General features: G+C 45.1%; 1 protein-coding gene across 3 annotated transcripts in view; it reads right to left on the bottom strand.

Annotated features, from left to right (window-relative positions):
* Positions 1-27,170, bottom strand: part of KIRREL3 (kirre like nephrin family adhesion molecule 3) — a 761,094-nt gene that overhangs the window by 161,139 nt on the left and 572,785 nt on the right. For all 3 annotated transcript variants that reach the window (XM_079955017.1, XM_079955019.1, XM_079955018.1), the window contains one exon: positions 22,395-22,545. In XM_079955017.1, the coding sequence (XP_079811143.1) occupies positions 22,395-22,545 (151 nt within the window). The remainder of the gene's footprint in view (positions 1-22,394; positions 22,546-27,170) is intronic.

The following is a 27,170-nucleotide window of genomic DNA, read 5'->3' as shown; positions in this document are numbered from 1 at the left end:
AAGGCAGGCATAGGCTATGAGGCTGAGTCCCTGAGCTGAGATGGAGAAGTCCCCCAGCTCCCAACCCCCCTAGATGGTCCAGTAGGATACCATGGTCAATGGTATCAAAAGCCACTGAAAGATCAAGCAAAACTAGGAAACAGCTTTCACCTCTGTCCCTAGCCCACCGGAGATCATCCACAAGCATGACCATGGCGGTTTCAGTCCCATGATGAGGCCTGAACCCTGACTGGAAGAAATCCAAATGGTCTGCTTCCTCCATGCATGCCTGGAGTTGTTCAGTGACCACCCGTTCAATTATCTTGGCCAAGAATGGAAGATTTGAGGCAGGGCGATAACTGGCTATGATGGCCAGGTCCAAAGATGGTTTTTAAAGAAGCGGTTTAATAACCACTTCTTTAAGTGGGTCTGGGGAGATTCCCTCACAGAGGGAAGCATTCATCACCTCATAAAGCCTATCCCTGCCTGGCTTGCTTTTATGAGCCAGGATGGGCAAGGATCAAGGAGACAGGTGGTCGGTTTCACTCGTCCAAGCAGCCTGCCCACATATGAGCCAACTTTCACTGAGGGGAACCTGTTTTTATTGCTGGGGCTCAGCCCAAGTGCATGTGAAGTGAGAAGGAAGGTGGGAGCACCTGCACTGTTATCTCCTTCACCAATGAGTGATCACAATCAGCCTCTGCACCTGTCACTCTCCAGCTGCTTTGGACTACAATCCCCATCAGTCCCAGCCAGCATGGCATTAGGTTGGGGAAGAACCGCGATATAAGTTTTGTATCAGGGAGTACAAGTCCCAGGCAGTTTTGAGCCCCAGTACCTCTCCTTTTTAGAAATTCTGCACTAATTATGGTGCAGACTAATTTGCTAGGCTTTGCTAATGACTGCTCTTCTGTTTGCAAGAATGTCTGTAATGGTTGTTTAGCAGAGAACAAGCACCCAATTCAACACTTCTACTGGCCAGATGGAAAAAGAACCTTTTCTGAATGGTCACCCGTCCATCTGCTTCTTATGAATATTAATCAGATGATTGGCAGAGCCTTCGGTGCAGAATGGAGTCAGTCCCTAAAGTTAGTGTGGCTCCTTGGAACATGGCTGTAGAGGGAGAACGAGAGAGAGATGGTGGTGGGAGGAGTCTGACCGCTTAGACTTTTGGAGCCCTTCACTCAAAAGATTGCAGATTATTCATGATCCACCTGTTCTTCTGTCGACAAATTATCAGCTCTTAACCAGAGCAGAAGGGAGAAGGAGCCAGTAACTTCTGCTCATTTCTCCAGCAACTGGCCTTATGGTTACACCAGATCATTTGTGTATTGCTGAAATCAAAGCTGCCATAAGGGCAAGAAGGACTTTTGCAAAGCCTTGCTGAACAGAAGTGACAGTCAAGCTTCACAGCCCCATTTTGTCCTCACAATATCACCTCCGTTCAGTGTCTCCATTTTGTATGGAAATGTTCACTGGCAAGAGCAAACAAAGGAGAGCAGAGTACATTTGCAGGTTCCATTGACACCCTCTACTGATTTGAAAAAGAAAATGTCCCAGCAATATGTTCAGTAGTTTGGGAACTCTATGAAGTGCCAAGCCGAATCTTCTCTGCTTCCTAATGCAAGACAACACTGTACCACTTACCACTTATCAATTAGCAACTGAGTTATTGTGGCCAACCAGTTACTGTAGTTCCAAGTCCAACCACATACAGAAACCACCATCTAGTAAAAAACAATAATAATAATGCAGAGAACCATTCAAATTTATTGATTTTTTGCTTATGCATATGGAAATCTTCCTTTTAGTTGCCACCCTAGTCTTTGCAACCTTCTGCCTTTGTAATAACGTAAAAGGTATTGGATAATTGAAACCAATACAGTGGTACCTCGGGTTAAGTACTTAATTCGTTCCGGAGGTCCGTTCTTAACCTGTAACTGTTCTTAACCTGAAGACCACTTTAGCTAATGGGGTTTCCCGCTGCCACTGCGCTGCTGGAGCATGTTTTCTGTTCTCATCCTGAAGCAAAGTTCTTAACCCGAGGTACTATTTCGGGGCTAGCGGAGTCTGTAACCTGAAGCGTATGTAACATGAAGCATATGTAACCCGAGGTACCACTGTATTACTGGGAGATAAAGTCTGACTGATTCTTGAAGCTCAGGTTTTCAGTACCTTGATGGACTTGAGGAATGCCTGTTGGTCTTGCCTTCTTTTGGATTCACTTTGATAATGAAGACCCTCAGTCTCTCTTCTTCTGATGTTTGTTCAGGCAGATCATAAGTCTAATTTCTTCTTTCTTGCTTTCCAGCACCCACTACTTCCCTTTTATCTCTCTCACTCGTTGTTGCTCTTGAATCACTGCCATGTCAGCTCTCCTTGTATCGCTCTCTCTTTCCCCTCCTTCTTGAGACAAGCCAATCAGCCCCAGCCAGCATGGCCAACGATCAGGGATAATGGGAGTTGGAGCCCCAAAAGAGCTGAAGGGCCACAGATTCTCCACATCTCTGTAAGATGACTTTTGCAACCTCATTTTTGTCTGGTTACCATAAGAAGCTGCTTCAACTGAGTCAGACCCATAAACAAAAATATAACTCTGAGCAGATAACAGCAAATAAATCTCTATTTCCGTCTTTATCCACTTTTTTAGACCAAAAACACTCAAAGTTTATTCCTTGAGGGGCGCCTTGGCCTGTTGATATGTCTGCTTTGGATCTCCTGCTTGTTTGCTTTCAAGTTCTTGTCTGCTGCAAAGGATTCTAGGAAATATTCTATGGCACACACTCAACTCACAGGAGACACTGCATGCTGGGCTTCCCTGTTGCCATCTGTGAACTAAGAGCATTCCCTAGAAATAGTCCAACACTCCCTGCGCCTACATGTGAATCACAAGAGGCCCCATCTGTATTGGCATGCTGCTGGCTTTTGAAAATGCATGTGTTTACACAGACATACCCTTGATCTCTTAACCCAAGTGTCCTGTTTTAATTGCTTTGTTGTTTTCATGATTTTGTTTTATTGCTTATGGTTTTTTAAAATGGGTGCTTTTTAATTATGGATGCTTATATTTCAATGTTTGGGTAACTGGTTGTTATACTTTGCAAACCTCTTAGAAGCCTGTCAGTCAGTCTTTCATAGAAGCTCATGCACAATGATTGATATCCTCTTTAAAGAACCACAAGGGTCTCTAGAGCTCAGTGTGGAAACCCATGTTTTTACATGGAGGAAGGAAGCTTCAGCTGGCAATGGCGGCAGTAGCGAAGCTCCAAAAGGAAGCTAGATAGGAGGGAGAGAATAAATAACTGGATGGTTGCAGGCAGTGTGGCTTGTGATAGGCCATCCTTTGTTGGCTACAACTTCATCAAAGCGGCTGGTACTTTACCAAGATTCCTTCTTTGTTGGGAGTGCAGCCACCTGCCTTTTGGCTGGGAAATTATGATGAGAAATTATAGGTATTTTCAATTTAGCCTAATCTCATTTTAAAATGCGCAATCCAAACAACAATAAAGGCAGACACAGGTTGGAATATAAATGAGCTGTGCTCCCATAACATCCCTGAGATATATAGCACACTCCTAATTCATTTGCAGGCATCCTGACACTTCCCCATTGTTAGACAACAACAGCTAATCACCTTCCTTTGTTAAATATGAATCACATTTCTCTTTAGTAGCTTCCCCATTGTTTGATAGTTTAGTAGCTGTGGTTAGGATGTACAGGCGAATCCTCTTTGTATACTGAATGAGAGCAAGCACCCTCTTACTCTGAAAGTTGTTTATTTTTTTTTAAAAAAGTAAATTAACAATAAGAATGAATGAAAGCCTTTGAACTTTCCTTTGCAAATAGAATCATGATTTCTAATGATCTGGTAATGGCATGCCAAAGATTCCCCACCAGAAATAAAGTAACATTTACATAAGTGATCGTTCAACATAATGTAATTCCACTCGGTTGCAACTGATAATTCATGCCTGGCTTTTTGTAATTCATTTGAATTACCAAGTCTCCTTGGCTCATTTTCTTAGCTTGTGAAGAATGCACAACCTGAATGGCCGAATGTTATAAGCCACGAACAATTGTCTTCCAAAGTCCTAGTACTGAGAAACACTTTTTTTCCTTGGAAACTATGATTCATTCCTCCAACTGTTTTAAGAAGGTGAAAAAGCTATTTACCCTTACAGTGCAATCCCATATATGTAAACGCAGAATTAAGTACCATTGTATCCAATAGGACTTACTCCCAGGTAAGTGTGTCTAAGATTGTAGCCTTAGTGGTTCTGCGTGAGTCACGGTTCTGAACATGTCTCTTGATTGGGGGAAGACAGCCTTCTGTAAGAATGGGTGACTCCTGTGACTTTGTGCAAAGAGTGATTGGATTATCTAAGCACCTTCAGATTCAGATATGCAGAAAAAAATTGCACCCAACTTCAGGGCTGATTGGAAGAATGCAAGGCTACATTCATGAATCATGCAGAGATCCAGTAGACAACCTCCTCTTTTGATGTATGTATGTTATAGACTTAAAAATAAAATAAAACCCTGCCCTTCTAATGCATATGCATTACTCAAGGGAGATTACAGTGAGTAAAATAACAACTGGTGGAATTCAACTGTGCCCTAAAGTGATCTGTAAGTGCAAGTATTTCTGCTGACCTGACAAAATGCCTTTCTTTCTCCTCCCCCATGCCCTGTTCTGTGGGTTCTCCAAACCCTCTAGCGCAGATTTGGGAAGGAGGTGAGAGTCACGTGGGGGGAAGAGTAAAGTGCCATTGGGTTAGCAGGACTCATTGTGCTAGCTTCTGCTTCTGCAACCACTTATTTGAATCTGGCGCAGACTCATTAAAAAGCAGTGCTACCAGTACAAAGTATAACTGAGTCAGGCGCAGTGGCTAAAATGCAATTTTGAAATAAAATCATAATCTGTGTGTCATGGCCAAAGTCTGTTGAAATAATGTCTTCATTAGTTGGCAGAAGACAACCCAAGAGGAGGCAAGTTGTTCTACAGTATAGCCACTGAGAAGGCACTGTCTCTTGTCACCACCAACCATGCATGGAAACTTTAGGTGGGACACAGGGACAGGCCTTTTCCCTCTGAACTGGGTGGAAGTTGGTATGCAAGGAGGTGGTCCCTATAATTTCCTGGACCCAAGTCATTTAGGGCTTTAAAGGTCATCCACACATTGGACTTTGCCTGCAAATGAAGTGGCAATCAGCCCACCCTCACGAACATCCTTGCTCTTGCATTCTAGACCAGGGTTTTCCAAGCTTGGAGCTGTTTTTGGACTACAACTCCCAGCATCCCTAGCTAGCAGGAACAGTGGTCAGGGATGATGGGAATTGTGGTCCAAAAGCTGCTGGAGACCCAAGTTTGGGAAACCCTGTTCTAGACCATCTGAAGTTTCAAAGATAACCCCACATAGAGCACATTTCCGCGAGCGGTGGCTGAACAACTCCAGGCACGCCTGGAAGAAGCGGACCATTTGGATCCCTTCCAGTCGGGATTCAGGCCTCATCATGGGACTGAAACTGCCTTGGTCGCACTGGTTGATGATCTTCGGCGGGCTAGGGACAAAGGTGAGAGCTGTTTCCTAGTTCTGCTGGATCTCTCAGCGGCGTTTGATACCATCGACCATAACATCCTTCTGGACCGTCTTGAGGGGCTGGGAGCTAGGGGCACTGTCATACAGTGGTTCCGCTCCTTCCTCCTGGGCCGTGTTCAGAAAGTGGTGGTGGGGGATGAGTGTTCAGACCCCTGGGCTCTCACTTGTGGGGTGCCTCAGGGTTCTGTCCTCTCCCCCATGCTTTTCAACATTTACATGCAGCCGCTGGGAGAGATCATCAGGGGGTTTGGGCTGGGTGTTCATCAGTATGCGGATGATACCCAGCTCTACCTCTCCTTTAAATCAGAACCAGTGAAGGCGGTGGAGGTCCTGTGTGAGTGTCTGGAGGCGGTTGGAGGATGGATGGCGGCTAACAGATTGAGGTTGAATCCTGACAAGACAGAAGTGCAGTTTTTGGGGGACAGGAGGCGGGCAGGTGTGGAGAATTCCCTGGTCCTGAATGGGGTAACTGTGCCCCTGAAGGACCAGGTGCGCAGCCTGGGAGTCATTTTGGACTCACAGCTGTCCATGGAGGCACAGATCAAATCTGTGTCCAGGGCAGCTGTTTACCAGCTCCATCTGGTACGTAGGCTGAGACCCTATCTGCCTGTGGACTGTCTCGCCAGAGTGGTGCATGCTCTGGTTATCTCCCGCTTGGACTACTGCAATGCACTCTACGTGGGGCTACCTTTGAAGGTGACTCGGAAACTACAACTAATCCAGAATGCGGCAGCTAGACTGGTGACTGGGAGCGGCCGCCGAGACCATGTAACACCGGTCTTGAAAGACCTACATTGGCTCCCAGTACGTTTCCGAGCACAATTCAAAGTGTTGGTGCTGACCTTTAAAGCCCTAAACGGCCTCGGTCCCGTATACCTGAAGGAGCGTCTCCACCCCCATCATTCTGCCCGGACGCTGAGGTCTAGCGCCGAGGGCCTTCTGGCGGTTCCCTCACTGCGAGAAGTAAAGCTACAGGGAACCAGGCAGAGGGCCTTCTCGGTAGTGGCGCCCGCCCTGTGGAACGCCCTTCCAGCAGATGTCAAAGCGATTAACAACTACCTGACATTCAGAAGACATCTTAAGGCAGCCCTGTTCAGGGAAGTTTTTAACGTGTGATATTTTATTGTATTTTTGCTTTCTATGGAAGCCGCCCAGAGTGGCTGGGGAGGCCCAGCCAGATGGGCGGGGTATAAATAATAAATTATTATTATTATTATTATTATAATCCAGTCTTAATGTGACTGGCGGAGCAATCAAAACTACAGGATGCCAGCATAATTTATGCCATGGGGAAATTATTCAGGTGTAATTTGCCCCTATTCCAGAGTCTGTTCAGGAGCTGGCTGAGATAGCCTGAACCTGGCAGAGGGTCACATGACAGAATTGAATGGAGATTGGAATGTGGGCAAGTCTCCCCTACTACCTCATCATGCCCCAACCACACTCACCACTCCCCTTTGGGGGACTTACCCCAGTGTTAGTTCAGCTGGCTTTGGCTGAGCTGGCTAAGTCCCAGCTGAGCAGGGATGAAAGCCTTCAGTTTAGCCCAATATCCCTGTATTCCAAGCTTCCTCATACTAGCAGATCTTGGATTGGACTGCACTGTAATAATAATAATAATAAATAATAATAAATTTTATTTATATCCCGCCCTCCCCAGCTGATGCTGGGCTCAGGGCGGCTAACAACAATAAAACAGTACAAAAGTACAGCATAAACAACACTCTAAAATCATTCATTATAAAATTAATTAATTCAAGCCACTGGCAGCCATTGGGCCAGAGCTCTGTGAAGATTGCCGAGGGAGGGAGTCAGGCTGTGCCCTGGCCAAAGGCCTGGTGGAACAACTCTGTCTTGCAGGCCCTGCGGAAAGATGTCAAGTCCCACAGGACCCTGGTCTCTTGTGACAGAGTGTTCCACCAGATCGGAGCCACAGCCGAAAAAGCCCTGGCTCTAGTTGAGGCCAGCCTAACTTCTCTGTGGCCTGGGACCTTCAAGATGTTTTTATTTGAAGACCGTAAGATTCTCTGTGGGGCATACCAGGAGAGGCGGTCCCGTAGGTACGAGGGTCCTAGGCCGTATAGGGCTTTAAAGGTTTAAACCAGCACTTTAAACCTGATCCTGTACTCCACCGGGAGCCAGTGCAGCTGGTATAGCACCGGGTGAATGTGATCTCGCAGCAAAGACCCCGTAAGGAGTCTCGCTGCAGCATTCTGCAACCGCTGGAGTTTCTGGTTCAGTCTCAAGGGCAGCTCCACGTAGAGCGAGTTACAATAATCCAGTCTGGAGGTGACCGTTGCGTGGATCACAGTGGCTAGGTCAGGGCGAGAGCCAACTGCTTAGCTTGGCGGAGATGGAAAAATGCCGCCTTTGTTATAGCTGCAATCTGCGCCTCCATGGAAAGAGAGGTGTCGAAGATTACACCCAAACTCTTAACGGATGGTGCTAGCACTAATTGCACCCCCGCAAGAGATGGGAGTTGCCCCCCCAATCCCATATCGTCCCGTCCCAGCCACAGGACCTCTGTCTTCGAAGGATTTAGCTTCAACCGGCTCCCACATAACCATCCAGCCACAGCTTCCAAACATCTGGTCAGTGTGTCTGGGGCCGAGTCAGGATGGCCATCCATCAACAGATAGAGTTGGGTGTCATCGGCATACTGATGGCAACCCAGCCCAAAACTCCATACAAGCTGGGCGAGGGGGCGCATAAAGATGTTGAAAAGCATCGGGGAGAGTATCGCACCCTGAGGTACTCCACACACCAAGGAGTGGCGCGATGACAATTCCCCCCAAGCGCCACCCTCTGTCCCCGACCAGAGAGAAACGAGCGCAGCCATTGAAGGACTGTGCCCTGGATCCCCACGTCGGCAAGGCGGTGGTCCAGAAGTTCGTGATCGACCATGTCGAAAGCTGCTGATAGATCTAAAAGAATCAGCAGCCCCGACCCGCCTTGATCCAGCTGTCTACGAAGATCATCTGTTAGGGCAACCAGAGCCGTCTCGGTCCCATGACCAGTGCGGAAGCCGGACTGGAATGGATCCAGAGCCAATGTTTCATCCAGAAACCCACCAAGCTGTTCAGCAACCGCTCTCTCAATCACCTTACCCAGGAACGGAAGATTCAAAACTGGGTGGTAATTGGATAGATCTAAAGAATCTAATGATGTTTTCTTTAAGAGCGGGCGCACCACTGCCTCCTTCATTTCCCCTGGGAATGTCCCCGTGCCAAGGGACAAATTGATGATATCCCCCAGGAGGGCCCGCACCTCGTCTGGACACGCTCTAATCAGCCAAGACGGGCACGGGTCGAGAGGACAGGTGGTGGGCTTTCCAGCTCGGAGGAGTCTGTCCACATCGGCTGGGGATATCCAGTCGAAGTGGTCCAATACTGGACCCGAGGACAGTCGAGGGGCCTCCAGTTCCTTTATTGTATCCAAATTGGCAGGGAGGTCATGGCGGAGCAACAAGACCTTCTCCGCAAAAAAGCTCGCAAATGCCTCACAGCTGTGTGTCAAATTGTTACTTAAATTTGGCTGTCCCTCAAGGGACGTTAAAGACCTGATTATACTAAATAATTGCGCTGGGCGAGAGCTAGCGGATGCAATGGAGGCCGAGAAGTAGGACTTCTTAGCGGCCTTCACTGCCATCTTGTAGGTTTTCATAAAAGCCCTATAAGATGTTCTTGGGGCTCCGTCACGGGCACCCCGCCATACTCCCTCTAGCTGTCTGAGGTCCCGCTTCATTTTCCGGAGCTCCTCGGTAAACCAGGGAGCCCGGTTTCTGCGGGGTCGCAGAGGGCGCTTAGGTGCGATCTCATCGATGGCTGCCAGGAGCTGGGCATTCCAGCCCTCAACAAGCTCAGTCAATGAGTCACCAGGGGGAGCAAGGTCCCGCAAGGCTTGGCGGAATCTATCAGGGTCCATCAGCCTCTGCGGACGAGCCCAAATCAGCTCGCCACCTAAGCAGGGTGGGGGTGGAAAGTCAATCCTGGCTTTCAGAGCGTAGTGATCAGACCATGGCACCTTCATCGAAGGAGACATGATCACATCTATACCTGCACCAAGGATCAAATCCAGCGTGTGGCCTGCTTGATGTGTGGGGCCCGAAACAAACTGGGAGAGCCCTAGTGCCGCCATGGAAGACACCAGGTCCTGAGCCTGTGAGGAGGGAGTGGCATCAGCATGGATGTTGAAGTCCCCCAATACCAATAGGTTAGGGAACTCCAAGGCCCAGCCAGCCACCGCCTCCAATAGGCCTGACAGGGTGGCTGCTGGTGTGCTAGGTGGCCGGTACACCAGCCAGACAGCCAAGCTCTCCTCGGAGCCCCACACTAGGCCAACACATTCAATGCCGGGGATCGATGGCGATGGTAGAGTCCTGAAAGGACAATCTTCCCGGATTAATAATGCCACCCCTCCCCCCCGGCCCACAGTCCGGGACTGGTGGAGGACGGAGAAACCCGGGGGCGCCATCTCTCGTAAGGTAACTGTTGCCCCTTCGCACACCCAGGTCTCCGTCACACAAGCCAGGTCGACCCCCTGCGAGATAAAGAAATCTCGCAGGGTGGCGGTTTTATTGCCTATAGACCTGGCATTGCACAACACCAGTGACAGAAGTAATCCTTGCTCACCCTACCCTTGTCCCTCGGGATGAGGCGCAGATTGGAACGAGCATATCCATATCTCGATCCCCTTCGCCCATAACATCTGCCCCCACCGCCATACCTCCCTCGCCCCTCCACGGTAGCAATCCCAAGCCTCATAGTAGCCTCCATTGATGGCAATTAATGTTATTCTTTCGCAGCCTAACACAATAAAACCTTCAAACAATAAAAACAAAAAACAAAAACAATCCAGAACACAATAAAACAATACAAATAAAAACTGCAAAAATTACAAATTCATCAAAATCTAACAAATCCCAAGCCCACCCAACATCCATCCCACCCCCATATATAAAAAATCTAAAGGGAAAGGAATTTTTTCTAAAACATGTTAAAAAGAACTCTGCACCCCTCTGGGTCCTCCTGGGCAGTAGCAGCATCAGTGGCAACAACCGTGATCCTATTAGGCGATATGAATGGGGTCGTCTCTACAAATATGGACAAAGCACAAAGACAGGTGATCTCCAAGGACGGGAGACTACCTAAGACTTTCTTTGAAATGACTGACAACTTGGACCTGATCGACATTTGGAGAACAAGAAACCCCCTCGAGAGGGAGGGAACATTCTTTTCAGAATCACAGATGACCTGGACAAGAATAGACCAAATATGGATTACTAGTGGGATGGCTCCTAAGATAAAGAAAGTGGAAATCTGCCCAAAGACATGCTCCGACCATAATGCAGTAAAGATGGAAATGAAAATAACAACAGCTGGCTCCTTCAGATGGAGAATGAATGACACCCTATTTAAAGATCCAGAGGTGTACCAAAAGGCCCAAAAGATTTTGAAGGACTATTTTGAGATAAATCTAAGGACAGAAGTGGAGAAACGAGTGATCTGGGACGCAAGCAAGGCCGTGATGAGGGGTTTCTTGATACAGCAGAACTCTTTGAAAAGGAGGAAACAACAGGAGAAGAAAGATAAAATTTTGGAAAAGATAAAAGACAGTGAAAAGAAATTGAGATCCAACCCAAAGTCACATGAGATCTTGAGACAAATCAAACTGTATCAGAAGCAATATATGGAATTGATGAACCAGGAGATTGAATGGAAAATTAAACGAATGAGACAAAAGACATTTGAATCGGCAGATAAATGTGGGAAACTCCTGTCATGGCAATTGAAGAAGAGACTGAAATTGAATACAGTCACAAGTTTGGAGGTAGATGGAAAGAACATTTCGAAACCAAATGAGATCAGCAACTGTTTTCAGAGTTATTTCAGAAGATTGTATGCACAAGGGCCGGAAAACGAAAGAGACATTGAAGAATTTCTTAAGAAATATGGATTACAAAAAATTTCGCAACAAAGTATGGCGCTTTTAAATGAGAAAATAATTGAACAAGAAATTGAGGGTGCCATTCAAAACATGCAACTGGGGAAATCTCCAGGGCCAGATGGACTAACCTCCAGATATTACAAAGCCTTGAAAGATTGGATAATCCAGCCACTTAAGGAGGTTTGTAACGAGATATTAGAGGGGAAAAGGGCACCTGAGACGTGGAAAGAAGCCTTCATCACACTTATACCAAAGACTGAGGTTGATAAAAAACAGATCAAGAACTACCGCCCTATATCACTACTTAATGTGGATTACAAAATTTTTGCAGACATTTTGGCAAAAAGATTATAGAAGGTGTTGGTGGAGGAGATTCAGAAAGATCAGGCAGGCTTTCTCCCGGGCAGGCATATGTCTACTAATGTAAGGAATATAATTGACATTATAGAAATGTTGACAGTGAACATTAATACGAAGGCAGTTTTAATTTTTGTGGACGCGGAGAAAGCCTTTGACAATATATCTTGGAAATTTATGAAAAAGAATCTCCACGGGATGGGGGTAGGCCAAAGGTTTGAAAATGGTATAAGTGCAATTTATTCTGAGCAAAAGGCGAAGCTAATTGTAAATAATGTGGTTATGGATGAATTACCTATAGAAAAAGGGACACGTCAGGGGTGCCCAATATCACCATTACTTTTTATATCGGTCCTGGAGGTCCTGTTAAATATGATTAGGGGGGACCAGCTGGTAAAAGGGATTCAGGTTGGAGCCAGACATTACAAATTAAAGGCTTTTGCAGATGACCTAGTACTGACTTTGCAAGAGCCAGACACTAGTACCAAAAGAGCTTTGGAATTAATTCAAGTATTTGGCCAGGTCGCAGGATTTAAGTTGAATAAACAAAAAACCAAGGTACTGGAAAAAAATTTAACAAATGTTGAAAGGGATAGATTCCAAGAGGAAACTGGGTTAGTGGTGGCAAAGAGTGTAAAATACCTGGGGATTAACATGACATCTAAGAATGTAAACTTATTTAAGGACAACTATGACAAGTGCTGGACTGAGATAAAGAAAGATTTAGAAATATGGTCAAACCTGAAGCTTTCCTTGTTAGGTCGAATTGCAGTGATCAAAATGAATGTATTGCCTAGAATGTTATTTTTGTTTCAGACATTACAAATTGTTGATAAACTGGACTGTTTCAAGAAGTGGCAGAAAGACATATCTAAATTTGTCTGGCAGGGCAAAAAGCCCAGAATTAAGTTTAAGATACTTACTGATTCTAAAGAAAGAGGGGGGTTTGCCCTGCCGGACCTAAGACTTTACTATGAATCGGCAGCTTTCTGCTGGTTAAAAGATTGGCTACTTCTTGAAAATCCAGACATTCTAGATTTGAAAGGATTTGATAATAATTTTGGTTGGCATGCGTATATCTGGTATGACAAGGTTAAAGTGTATAAGGGTTTTAAAAATCACATTGTCAGGAAAGCACTATATAATGTTTGGATACGGTACAAAGATTTATTGGAAAACAAAACTCCCAGGTGGCTTTCACCAATGGAGGCCAAGGAGGTAAAGAAACTCAATATGAGAACTAATTGGCCGAAATATTCTGAAATTTTAGAACAAGAAGGTGGTGAACTTAAACTACAAAGCTATGAGAAAATAAAGTCCAAGGTACGGGATTGGCTCCATTATTTTCAAATAATGGAGGCCTATAAACAAGACAGGAAAATTGGTTTCCAGGTGGAGAAATCGAAACTAGAAACAGAACTGTTAGAACCCAATACTAAGAATTTATCAAGAATGTATAACTTGCTGTTGAAGTGGAATACAATAGATGAGACAGTGAAGTTAGCTATGGTTAAATGGGCACAGGACATAGGTCATGACATTATGTTTGCTGACTGGGAGCAGTTATGGACCACAGGCATTAAATTTACGGCATGTAATGCCTTACGAGAAAACATTATGAAAATGATTTATAGGTGGTACATGACCCCAGTCAAGCTTGCGAAGGTTTATCATCTGCCCAATAACAAATGTTGGAAATGCAAAGAGACTGAAGGTACCTTCTTCCATCTTTGGTGGACCTGCCCAAAGATTAAAGCCTTCTGGGAAATGATTTATAATGAAATTAAGAAAGTGCTTAAGTGCACCTTTAACAAGAAACCAGAGGCATTTCTCTTGGGTATGGTCGGCCAGCTGGTGCCGAAGAAGGATAAGAATTTCTTTCTGTACGCTACTACGGCAGCAAGGATTCTTCTAGCAAAGTATTGGAAGACACAAGAGTTACCCACGCTGGAGGAATGGCAGGCGAAAGTGATTGACTTTATGGGACTGGCAGAAATGACTGGCAGAATCCACGACCAAGAGAAAGAGACTGTGGAAGAAGATTGGAAGAAATTTAAGATGTATCTTAAGAATTATTATAAAACTGAGGAGTGTTAAAATGCTGAGGGAAAAGAAGACGTAGAATTGCAGCGATAATTGGGTTTAAATTTTAGGGTGGAATAGAAAAAGAGGATGAATTTATATTTAATTGGGCAAGAAAGGTTGCTGAATAATGGTACTAAATTAAGGATGCAAAAAGGGAAAGGTATGGGGAAGTCCGGGAAAAGAGGGTTATGAAAATAAGGTTAAGAAAATATGAGTTTTTTGTTTGTTTGTTTTTATGTTGTTTTTTTGTTTGTGATAAAAAATTGGAAATTAATAAAAATCTTTATAAAAAAAAACAAAAAAAACAACCGTCCTTGTGAGGCCCCACCCTGGGCCAGATAGTAAGTGGCAGGAGCAGTCCTTGTGAGGCCTGTCAGGCCCCGCCCTGGGCCAGGTGGTAAGTGGCAGGAAGGAGCAGGGCCCTCAGACACTCACGCAGGGGAGTCCTCCTGGGCAGCAGAGCAGTCCTTTTGAGGCTTCAGGCCCCGCCCCAGGCGGGGTGGTAATGCGTAAAATACGCATTACCACAGCCAATCTGATTTCCTCTGCAATGGACAGAGCTGATATATCCACCCCACACTGGATGAGTTCTTTGGGCTCATAGGACACAAGCATTTACCCTATTTTTCGCTCTATAACACGCACCCAACCATAACACACACGTAGTTTTTAGAGGAGGAAAACAAGAAAAAAATATTCTAAATGAAACAGTGGATGTATGATTTTTGTGGTTCATGCTGTGGCCACAGACATGTGATCTGACAGTGAGTTTGGAGTAGCCCAATGCAAAAATCCTGAGGATCCTTTGTAACCACGTTTTAAGTGGGGAGGGAAGGAAAAGCACTCAAGGGACAAGGAGCATGCGTGGGGTGGGTGGAGAAGGATGCTGCTAATAATGAAGAAGAGGGGTATAAGGGGAGAAGGCTCCTCTCCTCTCCCGCTTTGCTCCTTTAAAGCAAGCAGGCTCTGCTTTTCTCCCTCCTCCCTGCTCATCCCCGGCTTAGCGAGCTGAAAAACTCTGCTGCTATTTAGCTAGCTGAGTGGGGAGGAGAGAGGGACAGAGAGCCTGCTTGCTTTAAAGGAACCAACCGGACAGGAGCCGCTTACACTTGTGTAAGCAGCTCTCTCCTCTCCCGCTTTGCTCCTTTAAAGAAGCAGGCTCTCTGTCCCTCTCTCCTCCCCACTCAGCGGCTCTTCTCCCGCTTTGCTGTTTCAAAGCGAGCCACGGAGGAGGGAAGGAAGGGGAACCATGGATCCTCTGCTCACGACTGCAGCAGATCCCCCCCCCCCGCAACCCATAGGCATTCCGTCCATAACATGCACAGACATTTCCCCTTACTTTCTAGGAGGAAAAAAGTGAGTGTTATGGTGCAAAAAATACGGTATTTTGTGGCCTGCTCCTCTGACTGGGGTAGATGAAACCATGTGCTACTGCTGCCATTTTAAAACTTCTGCTCTTGGCTGTTCCTTTTGCATTTTGTTCTGATTTTGGATGTATGTTAAATGGTTTTATTCAAGCTTGTTTCATCTTGCTACTGTTAGCCGTACCTCGGATTACAGATGCTTCAGGTTACAGACGATTCAGGTTACAGACTCTGCTAACCCAGAAACAGTACTTCGGTTTAAGAACTTTGCTTCAGGATGAGAACAGAAATTGCGCAGTGGTGGTGCGGTGGCAGCGGGAAGCTGCATTAGCTAAAGTGGTACCTCAGATTAAGAACTGTTTGAGATTAAGAAAGGACCTCTGGAATGAATTAAGTTCTTAACCTGAGATATCACTGTATTTATAATCTCTGAACGGAAAGACTACCTCTCTGAACTGCTATCTTAGTCCCACAAAGCCGAAAAAGTGTCCATCAAGCCTAGGGCAGAGGTTGAAAGCAGGTCTACTAGCTGCCTAATGAATCCTCTGCGAGACAGGAGTGGTCTTGCAGTGGCCCTGATGGCTAAAAATCCAGCAAATGGCAGGATTTTGAAAGTTACCTGATACATATTCTTGCAAAAACTGGTTCGCCTTCTTGAACTCCCATTTCCACCTCAAGCCTCCCCCAACAGCTTCAGGCACATCTCCAACTCACCAACAGGCCTTGAACATCCTCCCCCCCCCCCTTTTTGGAAACAAGCCAAAGTTGCTAATGCAAACTCAGGAGTGTTAGCGTAGCAGGAGAAAGCTGTGAATGCTGGCTGAAGAGTCACGAGTAACCTCGCTCTGCTCCTTCCTGGCACGCAGGATGTGAATTTCCATACAGCCACTGGGTTCTGGCAGTATAAATAGTTTATGGCATATCAAACTATTAAACATGATTTTAATCCCACTTGTGATGTTCGGCACATAACTCACAGGAGGCCTGCTTTGATGTGGTTGGTGGAACGGAAATCACTTTGAACAGATGTTCCAACTGGAGTTGCTTAGTCTCTCTTTTTTTTACAAACCCCAGATCTCTTTTTAGGGGTGTGGGGTGGAAAGCTGGATTGACTCTGCAGTTTAGTGACAAATTAGGGCTGATTCTCACTACCTTCTGCTTGAGCACCAATGGTTCATCTTAACCAGGATTTTTTTCCTTATCATAAAAACGTTAGGTTTCGCTGAATTTATCTAACTAGAGGGATCCTAAAGTGAGGGACCCTTGTTGCCGGGTGCAGATATTTCTGATTGGCTTTTAAGCAGCAGAAACCTTATCTCTGCTAAGTTATTTATGGAGCAATTGATTCACAAAACGAATTCATTTCTTACACCTTTAATCTTAAAAGCAGAGACCACCAAGGTTTGATGTTGTGCAAACAGTGGAAGCTGGAACATGCACACTGCAGCTTCCTCACTTGGCCCAAACAGCAAAGGCCAACTTCTTAAGCATCAGCCAGTTGGACCAAGCTGCTTAAGAATTAGAGAGCTTCATGGCCCTAATGTCATGGGCAATGTTTCTGAGGAACCATCCCCTTTCATGTCAGGAGAGAGTCCCTTGCCAGATCAGAAGTGCCTGGCATCTAGTGGGCTGCTTTGGGCTTAGGAAGAGACTTTGCCCATTTTTTTTTTTAAATGTGGCACTGCTTCTCATCCAGCTGTGCCGCTTAAAGATATGCATCTGCTTTAGGCAAAGCCAAAATACTGAACCATGTGCTTTGGTAGCTTTCTGGCTGCTGTCTGAAACAAAATGGGTCTTCTGGGAGGTGCTCTGAGTTCACATCCACTCCATACATTGAAAGCAGGTGACTTCCTCACAACAATCCTTAAAACAGTAGTTTGCTAAAGGTGCTGGTAACTGCGGCTCTGCGGGAGATAAATGACATTTTCCAGGATTCTTTGGGGCAAGCCACATATGCTTTAAATGTGCTTTGAATGTATGGTGTGGGTGTGGCGTTGTGAAGCAGGCTGTTCCCAAAGCTTTGCTTTCTCTTTGAAAAGGACAATCAGGCGAAAGTTGGTACGCTTTCTCTCAGGCTCTCCATAAAAGAGAAATTGCCAAGCAGGCAGAAGATGGGATGGAGAGGATGAGAATAGTTGCCCATTTTTTGCCTCTGGCAATGACCGTCCTTAGCATGTGACCCCTGGAAAGTTGCTTGTGAGGCTGGGCTGAAAAATGTTTTCACTTCATTATAGATATTGCACATACAGGCACAACTACTAGCTTATGTGAAGTTTGAACTGGCCCTGCCTCTCTCATGCTTTTGGCACCTGCTGAAGACTTTCCTCTTTCAACAAGTCTTCCAAGTGGAGTTGTCCGTCACCCGATTTATTATCCTAGTCAGTGTTTGTACCGGCTATGCAACTTTATTTATATATGAAATTCATGTATATATAATGCATTGTGAAATCAGTTTGAGAAGGGAGACGTTAATTGAATGAACGAATAAACAAATAAATAAATCTCAGTCAAGTGTCATTTCCACAATATGGTCAACGGGGAAACATGATGTTTTCAGCTACTCTGAAGCAGGACTCTGCTTTGGATCTTAACCAAAGTGAGAGGACAATTTGAAGAACTGGACCAAACTGGGCTGCTGCTAAAGACCTAAAGTGGATTCTAAAGTGACTCCTTCCCCCTACCGCCACCCCCCCACCCTAATGCTGCTTTCACTTCAAAATTGAAATTTGCTCCAGAAAGGAAACTTTCCATTCTATATTCAGGGATGCACTGCTGGCTCAGAAGCAGCACGTGAGGGTTAAATTTTTATTTTTAACACAGTGCTTTTGGCCTGGGCAGTTCTGCTTCTCAGCTAGTCCCACCAAAGCCAACAGCAGTGTGTGAAATGCTACTTTTTATTCATATTCCCTCTGAGGCCTGCTCTCCTTTCACAATGGGAGGGCAGTTGCCAGGTCAGGCCTGTCAGCAGAGACTCACATGCCACTTCCAATTAGAGGTGGGGAACAGAGGGGATTGCAAGTGGGGACCTTGAAACTTCGAGGTTGCCAAAGTTGCACAAACTGCAGCGGACATATGCGCAGCCTCCCCCACCCCAACATGGAGCCATAAGTTCTCACAAACAGCAACTCCATGCAAGTGGATCCCGGTTGCAAGCCCATTAGCAGCCCTTACCTATTTTCAAGGCGCTCTATCGTACCCACCACAAATGTGAGCAGAGACCAAGAAAAAGACAATTAGTTCATCCCTGTCCATGGTGCTGAAGGAAACCACAAAGCTCCCACCTAGGGGTTGACGTCTGCTATCTCAAACCTCTTGCTGCTGCAGAGTGAAGAATTCATCCCTTTATTATTATACCCCTCTCCATCAACCAGCCACTGCTGCTAAACTGATAAGCCCATTAGAGACCATTAAAAGCAAAATTCTTTTAATAGCTGGATAGGATATTATTATTTCTTTCGCAGCGTGGTCTACCTAATGGTTTGGAGTAAAAATTGGTCTTTTATTGAATCTCCCCTTTCTGAATTGGTTTCTGCTGCCTTTGGGGATTCAGCTCACGTTGCTGGCCTTATACTGTACAGCACGCCATAATGATGCCTCAAGTTCTGTGTTGTTGTTTTCTCCCTGCGTTTGAAGCTGTTGTAACTGTTTGCTGGCTGCGAAATAACCCATACCATTATCTCATTTCATCTTGCCAGTTCTGTCAGGACATGCTAAAGAACAACCTGAGAGCCTGTTAATCTTGCAGTGAAATGGTTGGAAGTTTTAAGTGGTGAATTTTCTGCTGCACTCGAGTTTGCTCAGCCTGTTTTTAATTGGAACCAAGAAAGCAGCTGGCATGCTAATATTGAATGCCCCGCAATTGCAAATTGATGGCAAATACAGATGCAGGAATTTACGAATGTGGCTGATGATGGGCTGGGGGAGGGGACGGAGAGGAGGGGAAGGTCAGGCCCAATTTGACAGCAAATACAAAAAAAAAAAAAAAGATGGAAGGAAGGCAGATGTATATCTTAGGGAATTTCCTTAAGAAAGAAAGGCTTTAACGAATGAATCAGTAGACTTTGCACAAATGTAGCTGCTATTGGAGCCAGTCTGGATTGATTAAAAATGCATTCAGCACAATGTGCTGGAAAGCTTAACAAGACCGTGGAGGACATAGCAACAAGAGAATGGCTGCTTTCTGACAATATCTTCACCATGTGGCAAATTGAGGACCAAAATATATATCAGCAGCAAACATCTGTTTGTTTGGAGGAGCTGTACATACCTCCTGTTAATATGGAAATACAAAAGCAGTGGTTTGCTATTTCTTAGGATATTGAATTCTAGGGGCAGGCTGAAGAGCCCCAGCCTCTTGGTTGCAATTGTGGGATTTTAGTCCCTTCCTTAATATAACCTGTCGAGACCCTGAGATCTTCACTGGAGGCCCCTGTCCAGATTCTCCTGCCTAATGAGGCAAAGTAGGTGGAGATTACAGAAAGAGGTTTTTATTGTAGTGGCCTCCCAGTTGCAGAATGTTCTCCCCAGAGAGGGTTACTTGGCATCAATGTAATGTAATGACCTTTTTTAAAAATAACAAAGGTATAGTTCATTATAATTCTTATAACTATTTTGTTAGTTTTAATGTTGTGTGAGTTTTAGTGCTGATTTTTTATCATTTGTGTTTATCTTATGCACTTTTGTGATGGTTTCATTTTGGCTTTATCTTGACATTTGTGCTGCCATAGTGTTTTTTGGGGGTATCTTTTTGGTGTTTTTTTTTTTAGGTTTCATTGTAATTTTTATTTTATTTTACCAGTTTTAAATTTGTGAGACTACCCGGAGGACATGGCTAATTGGAAAATATATAAATGTCAAAAATTAATAATAAATATGAAAGGGTTGCAGTACAATGGTTGAAGGCCATTGGATGATCGCTGCCTGAAATCCTGGAGAGCCACTGCCTCCAGGCATTTAACCGAGTTAAATGGATTCTCCTGCACTGCAGGGGATTGGACTAGATGACCTTTGGGATACCTTCCAACTCTACAATTCTATTATTTCATGGTCTGACTCTGTATATGAGAGCTTCCTATGTTCCAAATGTTCTTGTGTTCATTGTTTGAGCCTTATATGCCTACAACAGAGATTTAAACCAGGATCTAAGAAATAGCTTAGATATTTTCTCACAATTCAATTGCCTTCCACAGATCACCACCACTGGAAATGCCCTTGATCATCTTTTTAAAATTCCTTCCCACCTTCTCATTCACACCTTTACATTCAATAATACATCCAGGACTTCCCCACACATAATCCCCAGCTTTGCTTCTCTTGTTCCGGACTGGTTTCCTACTAACAACGCTAAGAAGCTATTGTGCTTTTTTCTCTCTGAACAGTTGACAGGCGACATCCTGTCAGCAATTTAAGCTCATTCTAGCCAAATAACACTCTTAAACCCCCTCCATAAGTTTTCCTCACTTCAATCACAACAGACAACAACGCCATCAAGATTTGTAAACTCAGCATCACATCTTCACCTTTGCCCTTCACGTCTCTTTCCAGACCTTCATTTTCCGGCTGCTTCTGAATCTTGTCAATTCATCTGGCAATAACTGCTACTCATTCAGAGAGCTAAATCATTGAGACTATGACTGTCTTGCATTTCGATGACTACTGTGAACATATCTCTCTGGCCTTGACCAGTGGAAGACTGCCTCATTAATAAATACATTCCAAATGTTGCCACTAAGGTAATTTCTTTACGTCATCTCTATACATACAACACCTTCACTTCTTCAGTTAAAACAAACATAAACCACTTATCTTTTTTCCCAAGGTCCTATGTGCTCCATTGATAACTCTTATAAGTCATTCACTGACATATTCCATTCTGGTGTGGCCATGGATGTCCACAGTAACATTGAGACTTTGGCTTGTGTGTTACATGATACAGTGGTATGGAAAACTTATTCCCATGTATTTTACTGCACGCCATTCATGTTTATAAGGGAAAGCTCTCACACTAGACAGAAATCCAGGGCAACTGATTCCCATTAGCACAAGTGGGGCAGAAGACAGGAAGCGCAACAGTGTGTGGAGACAAATCCAATGGCAGACAGAGCCCTTTCTCCTTCCTACTGAGTTCTGCAAGGACATCACTGGGACTTAAGAGGAAGAAGCTGACACTCAGTGCCACCACCTGGACTGGATGTAAGTAAGAGGGCAGCAGGGGGCTGAATAAGAACAGATGGAGGTCCATGGGGCACTACTGCATTTACCATAATGGGCCAGCCTCCACTTCAGAAAAATGTCTTTATTTTCCATCAAGGCAATCACAAATTGGCCTATTTAGACTACCCACCTCTTAGAAATAATTTTCTAATGATAGGTATGGCAGAGGGAGAGGGCAGTGATTGTCATCAGGATTACTGTGCATGTGGATGTGAGGTTTACCCCTTCCATTCCCAGCTCTGAGCCAGATGAAAATTATTCTGCCACACAATAAGGAGCATCAGAAAAAAAGCTACCATTGGCACCAAGGGGAGTCTCTCCCCCACCCGCAACAAGCCTCAGAGTGCACAGGAAGGTAATACAATTCAGTACAAACTTAGAGTGATGTAAAATATCAGAAATGGCTGCTGAGCACTAGCCCTGTGCCAGGTGACCTCTTCCTTATAGGAAGGGATTTTTTTCCAACCAGTACAACAGCATACCCCAAGGCAGCAATATATTTTGTTGTTCTTAGTCTTGGCTTGTTTTTCACCATCAAATAAATAAATTGATTACTTCTATGTTGCTTTAAGAGTGGCGAGGCAATAGATTCTGTAAAATGAGGTTGCAGGTGCAGGTTGCAGAATGTGTCCCAACAGGAAAAGGTCTTCCAGATAAAATGGCAAAGAATGACTGCAAAGAGTTAACCTACCCTCAGGTGGCGCAATGGGTCAGTGCAGCTGGCTGTTAACCAGAAGGTTGGTGGTTCAAGCCCACCCAGGGATAGCTGTGGCCAGGATTCCTGCCTTGCAGGGGGTTGGAGTAGATGACTCTCTGGGTCCCTTCCAACTTACAATTCTGTGATACTCACGTTGAATGTCAATGGTGACAGAGGTCTCCTTTCCATTGGGAATGGCCTTGTTGGTAGCTCGGCAGACGATGGTCTGGCCGTTCTCAATGTCGGATGGGGAGACAAAGAGTGTGCTCATAATGCTCTCTCTCTTGCCGTCACGAAGCACTGTCTGCAGAAGAAAACAAAAGTCAACAGTTACCACTTTGGGGAAGAAATGACCGATCTACAGCAACGTGTTGCAGGTTTTGGAACAGGACGAGCCTTTGGCTTTGGAACTGCACCTATTGATTGAAAGCCTATTTCCTTGCATTTTCATTAAAATAAATGCCCAAGGCAGCTAACGAACAGAACACTGTCAAACCCAACAATAAAATACACATGCACACAACTAGCTAACTGTAAAAGAGACAAGAGGGAACGGATAAAACATTTCAATTACCAAGACAAGGAGATTAAAAGTGAGAGCTCAACATGCCAAATACATCTTGGAATGCCATCAGATTTTTTTTTTGGGGGGGGGGGAATGGGGTGTGGTTAGACAAACCTCCCTTGGCAGTTCCAAAGTCTACCTGTAACCTACTTAATTAGCAGTTTCTGTAACAATATATGAACCAAACCACAGGACCACTCCAAATTTTGAGGTGCCCTTCTCCAACCAAGTGATGTTTACAAAAATGCATGTGCATTTAAAAAAAATGCATATATTTAAGAAAATAACATACCAAACACACACACACACACACACACACACACACAAAACCATCCTCTGGAGCCAGACCTGCCCTCTTGCATTAATTTTGGATGTTTGTCCCTTATTCCAATGTGCACTTTCAGTCGGCACGTTTAATCCTGTCTAGTCAGACAGGCCAGGCATATGAATAAAATAGAATATTTAAAAGCTCATTAACACTCCGCACTGAAGGTGCTTTTTCACGCCTATCAAGAGGGCACCCGTGTCTGTGGTGCTCCAGAGCCAACCCTTCACACTTCCAAATACCAGAGGTTGCCCAGGTGTGCTCGCTGGGGAGCTGGAATTCCAAAGCTTTGCCTTCCCTGTAATGCTTTATGAGAGGAGCAGGAACACGGCTTGGCACAGAATTAATCTGCTGTCAGATTTGATCTGAATCTTTCACTTGGCTTCCTGGTAGCTACATCGGGCTCTGGGAATTGAGATATATTCAGCCCAGACAGGTGCCCAAGTGCAGGCAGTAATGCTCACCTGCCTGGGCCTTTCATAAAGCTATTCTCATCCCATGCTAAGCAGACAGTGGCGGACCTTGGGGTCTCAAATTTCAGTGGTGCCCTGTGCAGTGCCTTCTTCTGCTTCTAAATCATAGTTGCAGTATCCTCTGTGCAGCTCCAGAGGCTCAGCGCCCAGTGCGACCAAACTGATTGCACTCCTGTAAATCCGCCTCTGACTGTGAGACCCTGCAGGGCTTGGTAAGGCCCCAGGGAGACAGCAGCCATTGTGCTGCCCTCTAGAGGGTTTGGACTACAACTCCCATCATCCCCAAAGGGGGGCTGGGGGCATTGAAACATCTGGAGAGGCTCACACTGGCTACCCCTGCCTCTGAGAAGTTTGATTGCGACAGACATGCTTCTCTGTGGACACATGCAGTTTGGCTGGAGAAGTGAGTGTTTCTGGGCATGTGCAAAATTACAATAGCAGCAGCAGCAATTTTGATTTTTTTTTTTTTTACTTGCCCTTCACCATGAGGTTCCAGGAAGGGTTGTTGCTATTGTTGTTGTTAATTTATTTATTAAAGTTGCCAGCCACTTTGTACAAAAGAAGAACTCTTAAAGCAACTTAACAAATAAAATCAATTTATAATTTTAAAATAACGGTTTAACAATTTAAAACTGTGCTATTTTTTAAAAAAACACATCCTGTTTGTTTGTTTCTGAGCCACTGCATATGCACCACAATAAGAACATAAGAACATCCTGGATGGATTAAAGCAAACCAGCCTCCCTCTCCCATCAGTCCCAGCCAGCATGGTCAATGGAAAGGGATGATGGGAGCTGGAGTCCCAAACATCTGGAGAGCACCAGGTTGGAAAAGGCTGGCCTAACAGTTCATTTAAACCAGGAATGGGGAACTGGTAGTCCTCCAGATCTTGATGGACTCCAACTCCCATTATCCTTGACCCCTGAGCATCTTGGCTAGGGTTCATGGAACTTGGAGTCCAACAACATCTGGAAGGCCACATATTAACCATCTCTGCTCTTGACCAAAATTCTGTTTCCAGCAGTGACCAACCAATGGTTTGGGGGGAAGCTACAAGCAAGGCACCAAGGCAGCTACTGTCCTCATCTAGCTCCTGGTATTTAGAGGCATACTGCCATTGAGCATGGAAGCTCCATCTCAATATCCTATCTAATAACCATTAATTTTGTTTAAGAAGCTTGGAAATCACAGGAAATCTTGATCAACTGCCCTTGCACACATTTAATACATTCCCTTTCTCTACCTTATGGACATACCCAACTGTGTACTTCCTGGCTGTTTAGCCTTGCCCTGGATAAGCAGGAAAGTCTGAGCTTGAGCATGATTTGAAGGCACTGAAAAACCAACCAGTCTGAGCTTTCTTGAGAAGTTCAGGGTTAAACCATCTGGAAGTGACTGACTTTCCATGCAATGGAATTTTACTCTCTTTTGATAGTACCCATTCCATTCAGTGCCTTTTGGATTGACCCACCCATTGTGCATCCTTGTAAATGCAGCATAGATCTCAATGTACCAGGCATGGCATTATTATCTGAAAGGACTGGGGGAAAGCACATACAATAGGAACATAAAAACAAGCCAGAAGGAGGCCCCAACCTGCTCACAGGTCCTTGTATGATCAGTGGAAACAGTTGGTCTTGGCAATTATTAACTACTCTCACTTCCACCCTGATAATTGCCACCAGCCCAGATTTTAACTTGTCTGAATTAATTTTAAGATGTATTTTAATTAATTGATGTCTGTTTTTATGCTTATTGTGTTGTTTTTATGATGTTAGCCGCTCTGAGCCCGGCCTCGGACGGGGAGTGTGGGATACAAATTAATAATAATAATAATAATAATAATAATAATAATAATAAAAAAGCAGCCTTGTACTGAGTTAGTCCATCTAGCTCAGTATTGTCTACACAGACTGGCAGCAACTGGCAAGGGTTACAGAGAGCCTCTTCCAGGACTATCCGGTGATGCAAGGGATTGAACCCGGGGCATTCTGCATGCAAGGCAGATGCTCTACCACTGAGCTATGGCCCTTCCCCTAAACAGGGACTGACAAGAACTACACAAATCACATGCTATCCATTCCAACCTGCTGCCATTTTGACTCTGTCCTGATTCCTCCAAAGCCAGGAGGAATGTTTTTACCTGGGCTGGGTTTTAGCATGGTGGAGTTCAGGCAATGGACTAGCATCATGCTTATAGCTATTTAACTGGACTTTAATTGAATTTTAATAGACTTTTAATGGGACATGCAACATTTTATAATATTTATAGAGAATATTAATCTGTTGCCAACCCCCCCCCCCAAGCCTTTGGTAATGAGGAAACGGAGCACTGAAATAGGAAGGTGGTTTTAGGAGGATTAAGTGAGATGACAAGTGGATGCATATTCAAGCCTACAGGAAGAGGAACTTAGTAGGGGGGCAAATACTGAGGAGTGTGAGCCACACCTGCCCATACGAACATAAGAAGAGCACTGCTGGATCAAGCCAAGGGACCATCTAGTCCAGCACTCCATTCAGAGGCCAACCAGATGTCTGCAAGCACAATTGGAGGGCGACAGCACTCTCCTCACCCACCGCAATTTCCAGCAACTGGTACTGAAAGGCATACTGGCTCAAACAGTGTAGGTGGAGCTGTTCTTTTGGTCTTATGCTGGCTTGTTTCTCCATCCTCACTTTCATGGCTTGCTGCATTCCATTCTTCCTCCAAGGAGGGAACAAGCCTACAAAAAGCGGAGGCGGGGAGCAGAGGAGCATCCAAATGCAAAACGCTCTACCAGAACCAGGGGAAGAAAAAACACAACCCTTCTCTTGACAGACTTGCATATTAATGGGCTAGACAGGAATTAATTCCATCCAAGTCAGAGGAGGGGGGAGGTCAGCCCTTTTGCGGTTCTAATTAGCATCGGCTGCTGGCCGAGATTCCAGGAGACAAGGTCAAGCTGTGGACTTAATTGTTCTGCTGTGTCCACATGGCATTTGGGGGAGAGAAAATGTGTGCTTGTTGTGTTGATCAAGATTACACAAGAAGGGGGTGGGAAGGAAATATTCTGTGAGAAACACAGGGAAGGGATTTGAAATCGCCACTGCACAAACAGTGCCATCATGCAGTGCTTTAAAAATCCGTGGTCCCCCACTCCCACTCCCACCCCCACATCTCACATCCACCTTCTTTCTCCTGCAGCTTTGGTACACAGCAACCCGTTGGCCATTTCCTGAGAGATTGCTGATGGCAGGAGAAATGAAATGTCTTAGGATTTGGGTGCAATAAAGCAAGAATCCTCCTATAATACTGCAGGCAAATCAGATGGCGGTGAGAGAAAGGTCACGCCGCTTATGCAAATCAGATGCTGGATTCTCCGATAGCAAGCAGAAGGCCTGGAGGATGAGGCTGGCTAATGCAGATGAAGCTGCAGGCAGGCAACAGAGGCGGCCTGGACCAGAGCATGCCGCAGCTAGCCAAGGACCGGAATCCAAGAGACGGTTTGTGCATCTTATTTTGCAAAGGAAGGATATGGGATTTTGTTTCTGCCTTCCTCTCCTGCCCCTGATCCTTGGCCAGTGTT

The sequence above is a fragment of the Podarcis cretensis genome (genome assembly GCF_951804945.1).
Source record: "Podarcis cretensis genome assembly, chromosome: 15".
Lineage (NCBI taxonomy): Eukaryota > Metazoa > Chordata > Lepidosauria > Squamata > Lacertidae > Podarcis > Podarcis cretensis.
Note: the sequence above shows the minus strand (reverse complement) of the source record. Positions and strands in the feature narration are given on the sequence as shown.